Here is a 16,383-nt window from a genome sequence, read left to right on the forward strand (position 1 = left end):
AAGTCAAATCTCGTTTGGTACCGAAAACTCTCAATTTCTTGGAAAAAAGTCGTCGCGTTGATGTGTGTGAAACAATGCTTTCAGACTATCAGGACAAGCTCAAATGCCTCATTACGAGAGATGAGACTTGGATTTATGCTTACGACCCTGAAACAACCGACCAATCAAGCGAATCGTGCTAAAGGCGAGGCCAGACTGAAAAGAGCACGTCAAAGTCGTTCAAAAATAAAGGTCATGATGACAGTTTTTTTCGATTTTCGTGGTGTGGTGCACTATGAATTCCTTCCACCTGGCCAAACTGTTAATAAGGAATATTATTTGAGCGTTATGCGTCGTTTACGTGAACCAATTCGTCTAAAAAGACCAGAATTATGGGCCAACAACTCTTGGTTTTTGCATCACGATAATGCACCGTCTCACACTGCACTCGTTCTTCGTGACCATTTCGCCAAAAATTCCACGCATATCGTTCCGCAACCACCGTATTCGCTTGATTTGGCTCTGTGTGACTTCTGGCTATTCCCAAAACTCAAGAGACCACTTCGGGGAACGCGTTTCGAGTCGATTGAGGAGATAAAAGCTGAATCGAAGAAGGTGCTGATGGCTATACTCGTCCCGGAAATGGACTATTTGGCATGTTTCGGGGATTGGAAAAATCGTTGGCATAAGTGTACGAGTATTTCATCGAGAGGGGATTATTTTGAAGGGGATGAAATTGATTTACAAGAATAAATAGAGAATTTTCAATTTACAACAAAATTCACCTTACTTTTTGCTCACATAGGTATAGGAAAGAAAGCTGTTCGTTTTCGTAATAGCCAATAGGGCTGGGTATTGGCGTACCAGTGATGAGGCTGTGGGTTTGATTTTAAGTTACTGGTATGTTTTTAGTGAGTTCAGGACTAAACCCATTTCTTTTGCTTTTCTTCTCCAACTGCTGTCACCAGTTGTTGACGCCCGCTACATGTTCTTTTTCAATGGACCCTATACGCCTTACATCCATTGATCGATAGTTGTCGCTATAGTCGAACGAGTAAAGCACTACCACACCATTTGGGATTCGATGCTTCGAGGCAATAAATATTCACGAACTTTTGCAACAACCCTCATAATTAGTTTTTGGTTGTATTATTGCACCTTAACTTATTAAATAATAATTTTTATAAATTTGATACTTTACATTTTTCATTAAGACAATGCACTGATGGAAGCATCGAATAGGTATATCTATATAGATTTCATGCTGTTTACAGATTAAAATCTGGGGTACAGTCTTAGAAGATAACATTGACGCAAGGAGTGAAATCGTTCGAAGGTTTTTAAAATCCAAATCATGGTCTGGTTCAATTCGAATCAGCAACTTACGTAGAGCGCGAGAAGGGGGTTGTTTTCCGTTACTTTTCAGCTCTGAGATTTTCTCAAACCAATCAAAGATGCCACTACTACATCTCACATTAGAGTAGCAAAGTGGTTCACTCAATCGTACTAGTTCGGAGAGAGAAATTTTTTCCCTTTCGATCATTTTTGCTATTGGATGCTGTAAAAATCAGGTTATGCCCTTTTTTGTAAAATCCTTACCATACTCCAGTTCATCTCGAATCGGCAACCTACGTAGAGTACGAGACGTATGATTGTTTTCCTTTACTTTTAAGCTATGATCCTTTCTCACACTAACGACAGATGTCACTACTTTCAACATTAGTAGCAAAGTGGCACGCAATTGACCCAATCGTACTAATTCTGAAACAGAACTTTTTTTCATCACTTCATGCTTTCTCTACCGGGTCGTGAGCGCCCATACAAGTGCTGTGTAATTAGGTGTACGCGATGACTGTGACTGTGTGACCCTGAAATTTGACAGTATTTAATGCCTGTTGAGGTGTTCACTAATCACTTTTATGAATGCTTGCATGTGTGTACGCGTGTGTTTTTAGTAACTTAAGCCTAAATAAACAAAAGCAGATTTCTAAAGAAAATTCATTTATCTATTTTTCCGTGTATACTTTATTTACTAGTTAAGCTTTAGAAAATATAAATTGAACGTTTACTCATACGCATAGAAATACAGAGTAGCATAATGGATTTAAAATACAGTGGACTGCGACGAACATAAATAATTATAAGACAATAGACAAGTGGCGAAGAAGTAAGAAATGAAAAAAAAAATTAAACACATTTTATAAATAAATAAATAAATATAAATTAAAATTAAGTATTTTAGGTTTTTTAAACACTTGCAGCCCACAACATCGTTCGTTATATCGTTCATATGTTGCTCAGGTGGGATTGAGGTTGATTGACTTGAGCAGCTTGGCAAGCAAACATTCTCACATCGTCTCCAGTGGAATATTATTTTTAATGACCTGTGAATAGAACATGCAAAAGGCACGTGAATACATTTGTACTTATTATTATTAGTTTCAACTTATTTATTATAACTAAATTCATAGTATTTATAGGACTAGTAAGAAAGGCTATTGGCTGGTCTTAAATAAGTAGAAGGAATATTTAGCTGCTTGACAGACAGTTGTTGCATAAATCAAATATTTTTTATAAAGTGAGTGGTGATATTTGAGAAGGTATTAGAAAGGAAAACGGTATTAGAAAAAATTAGCCGCGTTAAAAACACTAGCGAGGAGAAAATGTGTCCGTTTGTGTGCTGAGTTCGCGACGGCCATTAATGAGGCTATGCTTTCTAATTTTTAATGGAATTGATTACATTTTGGTCAGTTTATAAGTGCAAGCAAATAGTTCTTGAATACTACTACGCTATAATTCTCTAAATAATAATCGCATATGCACTAAGCAAAATAGGGATATGGGACAAAACAACTTCATAATTTTTCTTCTAAAGTTGCTGCACAATATTTTCCTAGTACTTTCGTTAAGATTTTATTTCTTGTTGTGCCAATTGCGTGATATTTTTATACACATTTCACAAGTCAAACGATTCTTTTAGGTAAATTGAGTAGTTTTCATTTGAAAATAACTAATTTTTTTGCGGAGAAAATAATTTTTTAGGACACTATGCCAAGAGAACCCAGCTATCTACCGAGGAGGGCGCTGGTATTCTAAAGGGTGATTTTTTAGCTGTTATATTTTTAAATAGTTGGTTTAAACAGGTGACGCACGTTTTGTGTTTTGTTTCACTGTCAAACATCTTCAATTTGGTCTATAATTGATCATGAATCGTCTTACAAACGAACAACGCTTGCAAATCATTGAATTTTATTATAAAAATGGGTGTTCTGTTAAGAAAGTTTAAAGTCGAAAAATTGTGTTCAGCGACGAAGCTCATTTTTGGGTACGTAAATAAGCAGAATTGCCGATTTTGGAGTGATTATCAGCCAGAAAAATTGCAAGAGCTACCAATGTATCCAGAAAGGTTACAGTTTGATGTGGTTTATGGGCTGGAGGTATCATTGGACCGTACTTCTTTAAAGAAGCTGCGAATCGTAAGGTAACTGTGTATAGTGAGGGCTACCGTGAAATGATATCCAACTTTTTTTGCCCAAAATGCAAGAGCTTGACTTGCATGGCATGTGGTTTCAGCAAGACGGTGCCACATGCCGTATAGCACGCGTAACAATGGACTTGTTGAGAGGCGAGTTCGGTGAACATTTTATTTCACGTTCGGGACCTGTCAATCTGTCAATTGGCCACCCAGATCGTGCGATATAACGCCTTTAGATTATTTTTTGTGGGGCTATGTTAAAGCTCATGTCTATTCAGACAAGCCTGCTTCATTAACGCATTGGAAGACAACATTAAGGAATTTACCATATATGTGAGATACCGGCCGAAACATTGGAAAGAGTATGCCAAAATTTGACTAAGCGGATGGACCATTTGAAGCGCACTCGCGGTCAACATTTGCATGAAATAATCTTCAAACATTAAATTTTATGGACTGTACTATCGACGTAAATAAAAATTTCATGCATTTTTCTGAATTTTACGTGTGTTTTTTTGAAAAAATTTTCTATAGCTCTTAAAAAATCACTCTTTAGCTCATAGTGAATCGAGAGTCTTAGTTCGAAAAATGGTGCCAAAAGAAAATCGAAATAAAAATTTCAGCCACAACTTTGTGAAAAATACTGATGGGTATGGACAAATTTAAAGAACTGGTCGAAAGCTTCAGATCGCCGATAGGTGTAACAGAGATATAAGATGGTTTTTTATACAGACAAAGGGGACGTCCGAGGAAAAGGTGGCTAGGAGATGTGGAAGCTGATCTTAGGAAAATGCACGTGCAATGTTGGAGAGAAAGTGTCTGTAAATTGAGATCGTTGACGGAAGCAATGGTTCACCAAGGACTGTGAAGCTAAGAAGAAGACGAAGAAGAAGAAGAGGAAGAAGAAGAAGAATAAGAAGAAGAAGAAGATACAGAGAATCACTAAAGGACATTTATCGGGACTAAAGGACTACCTTCTTAAACTCCCGACCCCGGAATGCCGTTATCAGAGTCCAACCAGCACCAATTGCGAACGAAGAGCTTCAGCTGCCTCCAGAAATCCGCGTAACTTTGGAACAATTACGTTCTGGATATTGTAGTAGCTTAAACTCCTATCTACAATCGATTCCGGCATACCCAATATATGACGAGTATGTGAGGCAAGCAAACCTGCTCATCTGGTACCCCGCTCCCTCTGGATCCAACCTAAAACACGCTTTCTGGGTCTACCGTTATATGACTTAGACGAAGACGACCGGTTGCTACACCGCACTTACATGGTTTAGTAAGCTGCTACAACAACAAGAACGGTTGACTGTCAATAAAAAAACCAGCCCTAAACAAATTTGATGAGAACTTTCTCTCAATATTACGAAGAGAGGAATACAGCAAATTTTGAGTGAAGATTCGAGTTTAAAATATCAAAATAGGTCACAAAGCAACTATACTCGAATTTGCCGATAGTCATAAGTTCTGGGATGATGAATGGCAATCCATGATAAAAAAAATTAAATCCTAATGCGCCTGATGGTTGTCCGAAGTATTAGAGAGATATTCGCGAGCCCCGAAAAAAGAGTCACTCCCGAATTTTCCATGGTGCCTCTCTTATAACCTGGGGAGCTTTCAGCTACCATGGTAAGCCCACAATTTATTTTATTTCGCATAAGATGAACGCAAAAAATCATGTGGAGGTCTTGGATACTATTTTATTGAATTTTGCCAGAGAATTTCACAGTGAGCCTACAACGCATCAACAGGACAATGTTGCAATCCGCAGCACTGAGCGTGGAGTTTTGCGGGTCGAAAACTACTCCTATGCTAAAAAGGCCTGCAGTTAGTCCAGATCTAAAGCAAGTTTATAAAGGCGGATGCTATTCAAGAGGAATGGACAAAATTGGACCTTAGTGTCCTTCGTTCACTCGTAAATTCGATTACAGGGAACAACCCATGGGGTCAGCACATGACCTTCTCTCCTTAATTGGCGCGATAACTGCGTACGCGATTTTGGCAGTTGGTGCTAGTTGGATACACCAAGTGAAGCCGAGTCCTTCTCCACCTGATCTTTCCAACGCAAAGGAGGCCTTCCTCTTCCTCTGCTACCATCAGCTAGTACTGCATCGAATACTTTCAGAGCCGGAGCTTTTGTATCCATTCGGACGACATGACCTAGCCAGCGTAGCCGCTGGATCTTTATTCGCTGCTCTATGTCTATGTCATCGTAAAACTCGCCTACAATATTCGCCGTTGCCAACGTGCAAAGGTCAAAAAATCCGAATCGGATGTTGTCATCGTCCAAGCTTCTGCGCCATACGCTAGGACGAGCATGATGAGAGTCTTGTAGAGTGTTAGTTTTGTTCGTCGAGAGAGGACTTTACCACATAGTTGCCTACTTAGTCGAAAGTAGTACTTGTTGGCAAGAGGGATTCTACGTTGGATTTCCAGGCTGACATTGTTATAGGCGTTAATACTGGTTCCTAAATAAACGAAGTCTTTTACAACCTCGAAATCATAACTGACAACAGTGACGTGTGTGCCGATACGAGAGTGCGCCGACTGTTTGTTTAATGATAGGAGGTACTTCGTTTTGTCTTCGTTCACCACCAGACCCATTCGCTTTGCCTCTTTATCCAGTTTGAAGAAGGCAGAACTAACAGCGCTTTTGTTAAGGCCGATGATATCAATATCTGCGATTAAGTTCTGTGGCTCGCCCGATTTTATCCAACATCAGGTTAAAGATGTCCCACGACAGCGAGTCACCCTGTCAGTGGTCAACCACATGACCACCATTGGAATTATTGAGGACCCAATTTACCTGTTTTGGAGCTGAATAGCCCTGAGCATTTTCTCTGTGAGTGTTCTGTATTTTCTAGAGCAAGGCTACGAATTTTGGGTCCAATGTCATGAGAATGAGTAAAAGTCCTTCTCTCAAACTGGCGGATATTTTCAGATTTGCCAAAGAAAATTTTCACCGGATTAGCTGTCTCTGTCTCTGTCTCTGTCTCTGTTTCTGTCTCTATTCTATTCTATCTTTTTTTTCTGTTACTTCTCTCATTTCCTCCTTAATTATCTACCTTTTTACTTTCGAGAGCTTTGAATACAATTGTATTTTTAGCCTGAGTGTTTTAAGAGTTACTTATATCTCGGTGCTTCTTGGCTCGCCTTTTTAAATTTTCAAGTTTTCGGAAAAACCATTTATTTTTTAGTATCTAAGATATATTTCAATTCGAAGTTTAATAAATTTAAATTACATTTTTTTAAGTAGAACATTTGGTGTCATTTTTCGGAAAAAGGATATTAAATAAAATCGACCTGTAAGTATTTTATACCAAATTTACGGAAATGTGCATTTTTCCCGTGTTAATTTAATGGTTATTTTCATAACGTTGCCGGCACGGGCAAATATAAAAGAATTTGTGTTTAATTTTGTACGGTCAGTACTAAGGGTAGCACTTAGAAAAAAAAAAATTTTTGGGTCATCTTAGTGCACATAGTAAGTATCCTCTAGCTAATGCTAATACTTATAAATTTAGCCAAACTAGCTATCAATGAAATTATTTATCTATCTAACTGTAAAATTATTATAAACTCCGCCAATAGCTTACCTCCGAACACATTCCTTTATAGATTTCGTCTGTGTCCCAGGGACCTCTTTCCGGCAGTCGTATATCTCGTCTTCGTAATTCTTGCACACAATCGGTTAAATCGAATATGGGCAGTGGATCGATGCGCGCTTTAGCCACTTTTGCGGTCAAATACTCAACGTAATGTGTGCTGAAAAGATTGGCAGATGATTGGTGAGCAAAAACTTTCGAATCGGTTTCTATAAAATATTTGGATAGAGATGTGTAAATATAAAATTGTTTGAAATACGAGGGCGGCTCAATAAGAACCCGTGATTGATGACAGAGGGTGTTCCTGAGGGAATTTGGTGTCGGCATCGTGTGCTGCTATCTATCAAACGACGGCAAAACAAATTTCAGACTGATTGATAGGTTAATTTGGATTTGGAAGCTATTCGAGTAAGACGTGTTTCGTGATTTTCGCTAAGATGGAAAAAGAGCAGTGTCGTTGGGTAATTCGCTTTTTGTGTTTGGATGGGAAGAAATACGAGGTGATAAAAGCAATGTTGGATGCTGTCTATGGGAATGCTTCGCTATCTATGACCACAGTTAGATATTGGTTCAACGTAAACGCAGACGAATATCCGTTTTTGATAAGGAGAGACCAGGATGCCCGGCAGACGTGGTTACCGAGGTAGTCATTCAAAAAGTTCACGACATGATTCTCGCTAATCGACGCACGAAAGTGCGCGAAGTAACAGATGCCATAGGTGTGTCTACCGGAACGGTAATTAATATTTTACATGATAAGTTGGCGATGAAAAAATTGTCGGCCCGATGGGTGTCGCGATTGCTCACGATGAACAACAAGCGGATGCGGCTTCGAAGCAGTGTTTGGAGCAATTTAAGCGAGATCCGAAGGAATTTTTGCATCGAGTTGTCACCGTTGTGATGAAACCTGGATTCATCAGTACACACCAGAAACTAAGCAGCAATCAAAACAATGGATTTCTCCCGCTGAATTTGCTCCAAAGAAGCCGAAGACAGTCCCATCGGCCGGAAATGCCATGCCTACGATTTTTTAGGATGCGAACGACGTCATCCACATGGATTTTTTAGAAAAAGACAAAACGATCACTGGACAATACTACAGTGAGTTATTGGACCGCTTTCGCAAAAAAGTGAATGAGATACGACCACATTTGGCGCAATAAAGGGTGCTGTTTCACCGCCATAACGCACAACCACATTCATCCGGAGTTGTTGTCGCCACACTGCATGAATTGCATTATAAATTGCTGCGCACGCCCCGTACTCAACCGATCTGGGTCCCTGCGACTTTTTCCTGTTCCCTAAAAAGTTCAGTTCAAATGAGGAAATCATCGCCGAGACAGATCGTATTTTGGAGAGTTCGACAAATCCTCTTTTTTGGAGGGATTAAAAAATGGCCGGAGCGTTGTGAGAAGTGTATCTTTCAAAAAGGGGACTATGTAGAAAAATAAAAAGAAAGTTTTTAAGAAATGGCGTCTTCATTTCTAACAAGGGTACTTATTGTACCCCCTTGTAGAACGAAAAAACACTGCAACCTTCGAAGAATTTTTTTTCTCTTTTTAATTCGCACTTACCGACAAAGTCCCGCGTGCTTATCGGGCACTTCGCCATTGCATACTGTATCCACCAGCCCGGTGGGGGTCTCCTTCTGCAAGGCAATCGGACAGCGCGCCGATTTCGGTGTAGATGTTGATGCGTCCTCCGAATCTGCATTAGGCAGCTCTATGGGATCTTCATCGTAGGGTATTTTATTTTGTTTGAGTAACATCTGCAGTTGTATTGGCAACTTGTCGCGCAAATAGAAGAGACAATTGCGCGGATGATGCGCATGCAAGCCCAACTTGGCACAGTAGGAAGAGATTGTGCACTTAGCGCCCATCATAAATGGCTTGCCACAACCATAACAAAATTCATACTTGCATTGAGTGCAAGTGAAATGCATGCAGCCGCCCCTGAAAGTAAACAAAACAAAGAAAAAACACTATTAAATTTGTTAATCCGTAGGCGGTGCAACACACAACCAACCTGGCTAGCGAGTATCTGAATTTGCATTTTGGACAATCTATGCCATTCTGCGCCAAATGCTCTTGTACACCTTGTGCTTGCACTTCGGGATCGTTCGCTTCCTTCCATTCTTTGAATTGTTCGCACGAAATGCCCTCATGCTGTTTCTCCCACTAAGGGTAAAGAAGAGGGGATGAAGAGTGAAGAAAAATGGAAGTGAGCAAAATATACAAGAGTTAATAACAGGTGGCGCTAAAGTAATCCTCCTATCAGAAAATGCTATAAATTTTGCGATTGGCCCCTAATGTCAGTTCTGTTTTGACATTTGGGTAGTAAACACATGCGAAATACACGTTAATAAACAATGTTACGCTACACTGCTCCAGAACGCGGAATATTGCTGACTATTTATTTGACCAATAATCGGTCGGTGACTTTGGCACAACATGAATTTCGTCGCAGATTTCCTCGCCGTCCAACGCCTACTGGTGAAACACTGTGACGTTTAGGCGCTCGCCTCGAAGAGACTAGCACAACACGAGATGCTGCCAGGCGTGGCAGACCGCGGAGTAGCCGTTCTGCAGAGAATATTGTTGCGTAGCCGAGGATCTCATGGAAGCGCCGTCGACATCGACCAGACGACGTGCCACGCAAATGGGTATCAGTCGACGGTCTTTACAGCGAATTTTGGTACAAGATTTGAAGATGTTTCCGTACAAAGTCCAGACGGTGCATCAGCTGACCGCCAATCGCGTCTAACATACGCTCAAGCCATCCTTAATCACCACCAAGAGGAAGATGATTTTTCATCAAAAATAATCATGAGTGATGACTCCCATTTCCATCTTAGCGGGTACGTAAATAAGCAAAATTTACGCTTCTGGGGCACTGAAAATCCGCGTGTAATCCACGAAGAGCCATTACACCCGCTCAAAGTCACTGTATGGTGTGCTGTTTTCGCTGGAGGAGTCATCGGACCTTTTTTCTTCGAAGACGTTGCGGGCCAAACGGTTACTATGAATGGTGAGTGCTACAGAGCAATGATCAACGAGTTCTTTTTGCCGCAACTTGATGAATTGGGATTGGAAAACATATGGTTCCAACAGACGGTGCAACGGCACACATGCACGTGCCACAACCGATATGCTGAAGGATGCATTTCCCGGGCGCCTAATTCTCCGTTTTGGCGATTTGCACTGGCCAGCAAGATCGCCTGATTTGACCGCTCCAGACTTCTTTTTGTGGGGCTTTTTGAAGTCACGGGTTCATGTCAACAAGCCTCAGACTCTTGCAGCTCTTAAAGACAATATCCGTCAAGAATGTGAGGACCTATCGCCGGAAGTTTTGGCCAAAGTGATGGAAAATGCCATAAAAAGGGCTCAAATGGCAATCAACTGTGGCGGCGGCCATTTACATGACATCATATTCTTGACTTGATGTAAAAAAAAGACCAAAAAAAAAAATAATCCACAAGAAGAATCAAAGTTTTTCATTTTTTTTTTTAAATTACAGCCAAAAAACATCACAAGGTTACTTTTGCGCCACCTTGTATATGTAAGGAAGGCAATTTAACTCCTCACACTTACCGCCTTTCTGCACTGCGCGCACGTCACCGAACCGCAATCTGGACAAATGAGTCGCTTCTGCTTGGGCCTCGCAAAAAATCCAGACGAGCATTGAATGCACCATTTGAAGTTGGGATCTTGCAGCAGTGTGCGATCCCGGAGCTTACGTTGGAACAGTTCGTGCACTTCGGCATCCAGAATGTTCTTGAGGAAAATGTCTAAATTTGAGAAATATTCTAAATTCTCATCCTCATGCTCGTTATGCCCATGCAATTCGGGCAGCTTACAGAATGGGCAAGTGCAATCGTTAATGCTGCGATCGGTGATCTATACGGAAGATGAAAGTGGATGTGATTACAAGTAGTTCAAAGAAGTGTTAGCATAACAAGTATCCTCCCTCACCTGCACCGTGAAATACGTTTTGGCGCACTGTTTGCAACATTTATGCGTACATTTGAGCATTGAAACAATCTGATTCATCGGATATATGCCCATGCAGAGTTCGCAGTCCTGTTGCAACATAGAAATGGCTTGATCGAGATCACTGCACTCCTTGGCCGCCCAGATTGAGACATCCTGTTGGAAACGCATGTTAACCAATGTGGCAGCTATTTGTGCCTCAGCTACACTTGCGACTAGTTTTTCATCGACAAATTTACGCACTAGAACCTGTAAATAGAAAGATTCTTAATATGCTTTGTGCGTACTTGCAAGCGTAGCTGGTTACTAACCTCTGTTGGCACTACTTCTAGTTCTTGTACACTGGGGTATGCCCGAAATACTGGTACACTCTGCTTACGCTGACGTATTTCCAGCGGCTCCGGTTCCTCTTCACTCGCCGTTGTCTCATAGTCATCATCTGAAAAGCATGTCTCGTGATATTTCTTCTTGGGTATGCGCGCATGGGTGCGGAAAATGCTAGCTGCAGCAATAGTTTTAGAGCCACTGGCACTCGCTGAAGTGCTTGGCATATATTTAGTAATGGCTTCGGCTATTGATTTTTTACGTACTATAGTTGGTGGATTTTTGGGTGGTTCATAGCGGGTAGTCAATTGGTTTTGACGTTTGAGAAACTCTTGTTGTATCGTCTTGACCGAAGAAATGCCGATAGGACCTGGTGGTCCGGAAAATGATTTTGAACGTAGGGGTACCTTTTTCGCTGTTTGCTTTGGTATTTTACTGTCCTTGGGTTTTGCCTGCTCAGCCATTGACTTAGCGCTGGGGATGGCACTCTTTTGTAAACCTACTTTGTTGTTGCGTGTGGTGCTCATTGTACTTCGCAGGGAATTTGAAGTGGACGCTTCGCTGGCGTCGGTTCTAATCTGTGGAATCTTACTCACTGCACCGCTTTTAGAGCTTAGGGTAGTTTTAGGCTCAGCTGCACTGATAGCATGCTCGTTTTCGTTGCGGCTTAAGCTGTTTTGGTTTTTAGTATCAATAGTTTTCTCCACTACTGTGGGTCCTACGTTGCTCTGCGTTGCAATTGCTTGGGTATCAGCATGCTGATATACCTCTTGATAATCAGAACTTTGCCTTTCGCTACTCTCCTCTTGCACTTGCTCATTTCGTATAGCTGCGTCTATTTGACTCTCATTTCCCGATGTCTTTACTTTTATCTCTGCCCGCTTATCGTTCGATAATACTGTTTCGACCGGCAATTCGGGTGTTTGGTTCTCTACCTCGATTTCCATAGCCTCAGATTCTATTAGGTTAGCATAAGTTGTGGATTCATTTGCATTAGTAAGAGAATCAGGCTCAACTGTTGAAGCAAGCTTAGTCAATAAAGCAGTGGGAACTGCATGATGTGGGTCAGTAGCATTTGGGGTATCGTAAGTTATGACGATTTCGGTATTAGTTGATGGGGGAATGATTGTAACTTGTTTGTTGTCGTCTTCGGTACTAGCACTACCAGTTTCGTGTTTTATTTCTTGTTCAGCAGTATCAGCCGTTTCAGCTTGGTGCTCACTTGCGCTCTCATCTGTACTATGCTTATCAGCGTTAGCTCCTTCAACTTTTACTTCATCAGCGTCATCTTCGTCATCCAAACCATCCTCGTCCTCTTCATCAAAGTAATCTTCATCTTTAATATCATCCTCGGTTAGCGCATCTTCATCATAATCCGTTTCTTCCTCTTCAAATGATTCTTCCCAATCACCCTCCTCGTCCTCGTCCTCATCATATTCGTCTTCATCTGTGTACTCATCGGTATACTCATCTTCGGTAGATTCAAAATCCTCAATATTTATCTCGTCCTTCATTTGCTTAATCAAACGCTGTGTGTCTTCAACGAGCTCAGAGAGATTTTGTTTTGATGCATCTGGCGAAAGCACAAACTCCACTGCTGTTGTCTGTCTTGACTTCTTAGCTAAGTTTGTGTCTATTGCAGTATCGCTTGTGGATTGTTGTATGGGTGGTTGTGATTCTTTGCCTATCACTGCAATTACCTCATTCTCAGAAGTCACAGAACGCGCTTGCCCGCGACTTGAATATTCACTCTCAATGCTATAGAGTTCGCCATCGGATGTCTCATTATCGTCGTCGCCGTTTTCACGCTTAGACACAGATCTTTCATTGTTGTCGAATTCTTCGTCTGCCGAAAGCTCAGCAGCATCTTGGAACTCCTCTGAGCTGTGTTTCTCCGAATCGTTTTTGATTTGAGCCACTTCTTGAGATGTCATCTGTGCAGAAGGTTCGCTCCCAGCAGGATATGCCGTTTCTTCTGTGTTGTTTACTGTTCGAATTGCTTGTTCAGATGAATTTGGTGTAGATTTTTCTTCCAAAGCTTGATGTATATCTTCAGAAGATCTGGTTTCTTCTTGCATTGTTTCTTTAGATTTGGTTATGGTAGGATGAGTTGTTTCCCCAGTGTGGATATCTGGATGAGTGGTCTCCTCAGATGCCAGGGGTAACATGGCTTCCTCAACGTGTTGCCGCCTTGAACCTTCAGAGCTGGTGTCTGCTCTAACTGTGGCTTCAGTTTCGGGGGGTAAGGGTTGTTCTTCCACGAGTTGGTCAATTGGGTCTTCAAATCTGATGTGAACTTTGGTTGTGGTTTCCATCTCCACTGGTAAAATTTTTTCTTCAACGAGTTGTCTACTTGGATCTTCAGTGCTGGTGCCTGCTTTCACTGTAGCCTCAGCCTCCGCTAGTAAACGTTGTTCTTGAACGGGTTGTTCACTTGAATCTTCAGAACTGGTGTGAACTTTAGTTGTGGTTTCCGTCTCCGTTGGTAAAGGTTGTTCTTCAACGAGTTGCCTACTTTGATCTTCAGAGCTGATGTGAACTTTAGTTGTGGCTTCCGTCTCCGCTGGTAAAGACTGCTCTTCAGCGAGTTGCGCATTTTGGACTTCAGAGCTGGTGTCTGCTGGGATTTCAGTCTTCGCTAGTATAGTTTGTGATTGAACGGGCTGCTGATTAAGATCTCCAGAGCTAATGTGTGCTTCAGTGGTTGTCTGTGTTACCGCTGGTAAAACTTGTTCTTCAATCTGTTGCTGTTCTTGCACAGAGCTGGTATTTGTTTCGACCGAAATCTCGTCCTTCATTTCTGATTGTGGTTCCTCTTCAGTTTGACGAGTTTGTGAATTGGAGCTTGTTTTTCTCGTAGTTGAGTCTTCAGACTGTGTGGATTCCATTTCCATCAGAACTTGACGTTCGATCGAGGTGGGCTCAGCTTGAGTAGTGTTTTCAGCTTTTTCGCTCATGACTTCGTTTGTGGGTTCATTAGTTTGTTCCATGATTTCTTGCAAACTTTCTAAATTCACTTGCCTTCGGTTTTCTGTTACTGACACGGATTCATCTATCTGCCTATCTGGTTGACTTGAAGAGTCAACCGGTCGTTCTAATGTAACTCGATCAGTGTTAGTTGCTTGGACTTCATTTTCGTTTGTTAGTTTGGCTTCAACAACAGTTAGTTGACTAGGTTTTTTTGATCTTTGCTCACCAGAAATTCGACTAGCGCTTCGACGTACAGGAATTCGCGATACTCTCGATTGCCTGTCCTTTAGATTTGGTGCTTCTTCATTTGGCTTAGTGTTATCTGTAGAAGACGGTTCATGTGGAGTTTTAGCATCCAGTGCGTGTTCTGCAAGTAGATCTTCTGGCGGTGCGGTAGCTTCATTCTCAGCTTTCTGTTGCAAGGTTTCATCATTGAGTGGTTGGTACTGAGTCTCTTGCTGTTTATTTGATCTTTTTGTTATGTGCCGATCTTTAGCGTCCGTTCTGCGCATATCCCCACCTACTTTTAATTCGGGGCTATTCACATTCTTTGGCAACTGGCTTTTTCTTTGACGTCTCTGCATTTTTTCGTTTCTTTTGAGCTTTGAGGTATCAGTAAAACTTACAGCTGCTGGTGTATCAGCTTCTTCAAGCACTTGGGAGACCACTGTAGTAGAAGTAGTCGCTTCAATGCTCTCGTTAGACAATGCAGCTGCTACATTTACTAGAGTTTCTTGTGAGGCTCTATTAGACCTTGACGGCTGCTCTTCGTTGAAGGCATTACTTTCTTCAGTCTGTGGCACTTTACGTTGTTCATTAGCATTTGCTATTGAGTTTTCCGGAGCATTGTCGGTCACATTCTCTGAGCTCTTCCTCGCTTCTTCGTTCTGTTCATTCTGAATCTCAATTTTATTATTACCATCGTTTACGACAGTGGCATTCGTGGCTTGTTCAGTTAACTGCTCATTTTCCTGTTCGTCATGACGTTCTGTCTCTTCAGTTTCCGAAGTAATCTGACTCTTATGAGCTACACTGGCTCCCATAACCTGCGTGTCAGAGAGTTCTTCCGCTAGCTCTACTCTCTCTTTTTCACTCTTCACTTTGCTATCCTCTGTTAGGTTCTCGCCTTCAATCTCTGGTATGGAAAACTCTGCAGCGTCTTCTTTCTCGGCACTCAGTTTTTCTTCTTCTGGTGCCGTATACATTTTATATATCGTCCGCTCTGCCTCATCGCATGAATCAAAATCGAATTCTTCCTCGTGTTCTCTATCCAATGCACGATCGAATTCCATACGGAAATTCGCTATTTCCGCCGCATACACGAACTCGGGTGGCACTAATTCGCGTATGGAAGCCTCTTTTATGTTAGGTCCTATAACCTCCTGCAATATGAACTCTTCGGCATCAATAGGTGGTGGTTCTGGTGGCTGCAATTTTTGTTCCATCATTATTTCACCAGCAGTATTTGCTTCTTGTTCATCCTCGGCCATGAGTTCCATTTCTACCTGCTGCACCAAGTTCGGTACTATTTCTTGTATATGTTGCCAAACGAAGTTCTTCACATCCAATTGACTTTGACTCCTACTATTTGCATTGGAAAGCGTGCGCTTCGCATATTGCGTTGCTATTGGACTCTTCATTAGTATTCTCATCATTTCGGGGTCATTCTCATGCTCTACCTCCCTTTTACCTAAACTATCGCCCAACATAGTCTCCATCGTTTTGAGCATTGGCTCGCTTTGTTTAGCCTGATTTTGTTCGATATTCCCAATAAGGGTCTCAAGATCTTTTAACATATTTCGATTATTAAATGCGGGATCGTCTAGATGAAATGTGCTTGATGATGCCTCTCTACTGTACGGGCTGTAACGGTAGATGCCATCGAACATGGGATTACGATATTCATTAGTAGATGGTTCATGCAACGGCGAGGGATGATCGGTTATGAAAGCTGCACCAGCTGCACTTGGTGTTTGCAAGCATTCCGAAGCGTTTGCGCTGAGAAAGTCATGAATTTCTACAGTGAGGAGAGAGA

At 41.6% G+C, this 16,383-nt stretch overlaps 1 protein-coding gene across 5 annotated transcripts in view; it reads right to left on the minus strand.

Annotated features, from left to right (window-relative positions):
* Window positions 1-2,001: 2,001 nt before the first annotated feature.
* Window positions 2,002-16,383, minus strand: part of LOC129249474 (E3 ubiquitin-protein ligase lubel) — a 38,216-nt gene continuing 23,834 nt past the window's right edge. For 2 of the 5 annotated variants that reach the window (XM_054889313.1, XM_054889312.1), the window contains exons 14-20: window positions 11,366-16,365; window positions 11,037-11,303; window positions 10,656-10,961; window positions 9,091-9,242; window positions 8,640-9,017; window positions 7,057-7,225; window positions 2,002-2,363 (exon numbers count right to left, since the gene is read on the minus strand). In XM_054889313.1, the coding sequence (XP_054745288.1) occupies window positions 2,328-2,363; window positions 7,057-7,225; window positions 8,640-9,017; window positions 9,091-9,242; window positions 10,656-10,961; window positions 11,037-11,303; window positions 11,366-16,365 (6,308 nt within the window). In that variant the 3' untranslated portion in view covers window positions 2,002-2,327. The remainder of the gene's footprint in view (window positions 2,364-7,056; window positions 7,226-8,639; window positions 9,018-9,090; window positions 9,243-10,655; window positions 10,962-11,036; window positions 11,304-11,365; window positions 16,366-16,383) is intronic. The other 3 variants (XM_054889315.1, XM_054889314.1, XM_054889316.1) reach the window with 3 other exon arrangements.

This window comes from Anastrepha obliqua, chromosome 5, assembly GCF_027943255.1.
Source record: "Anastrepha obliqua isolate idAnaObli1 chromosome 5, idAnaObli1_1.0, whole genome shotgun sequence".
Taxonomy (NCBI): Eukaryota; Metazoa; Arthropoda; class Insecta; order Diptera; family Tephritidae; genus Anastrepha; species Anastrepha obliqua.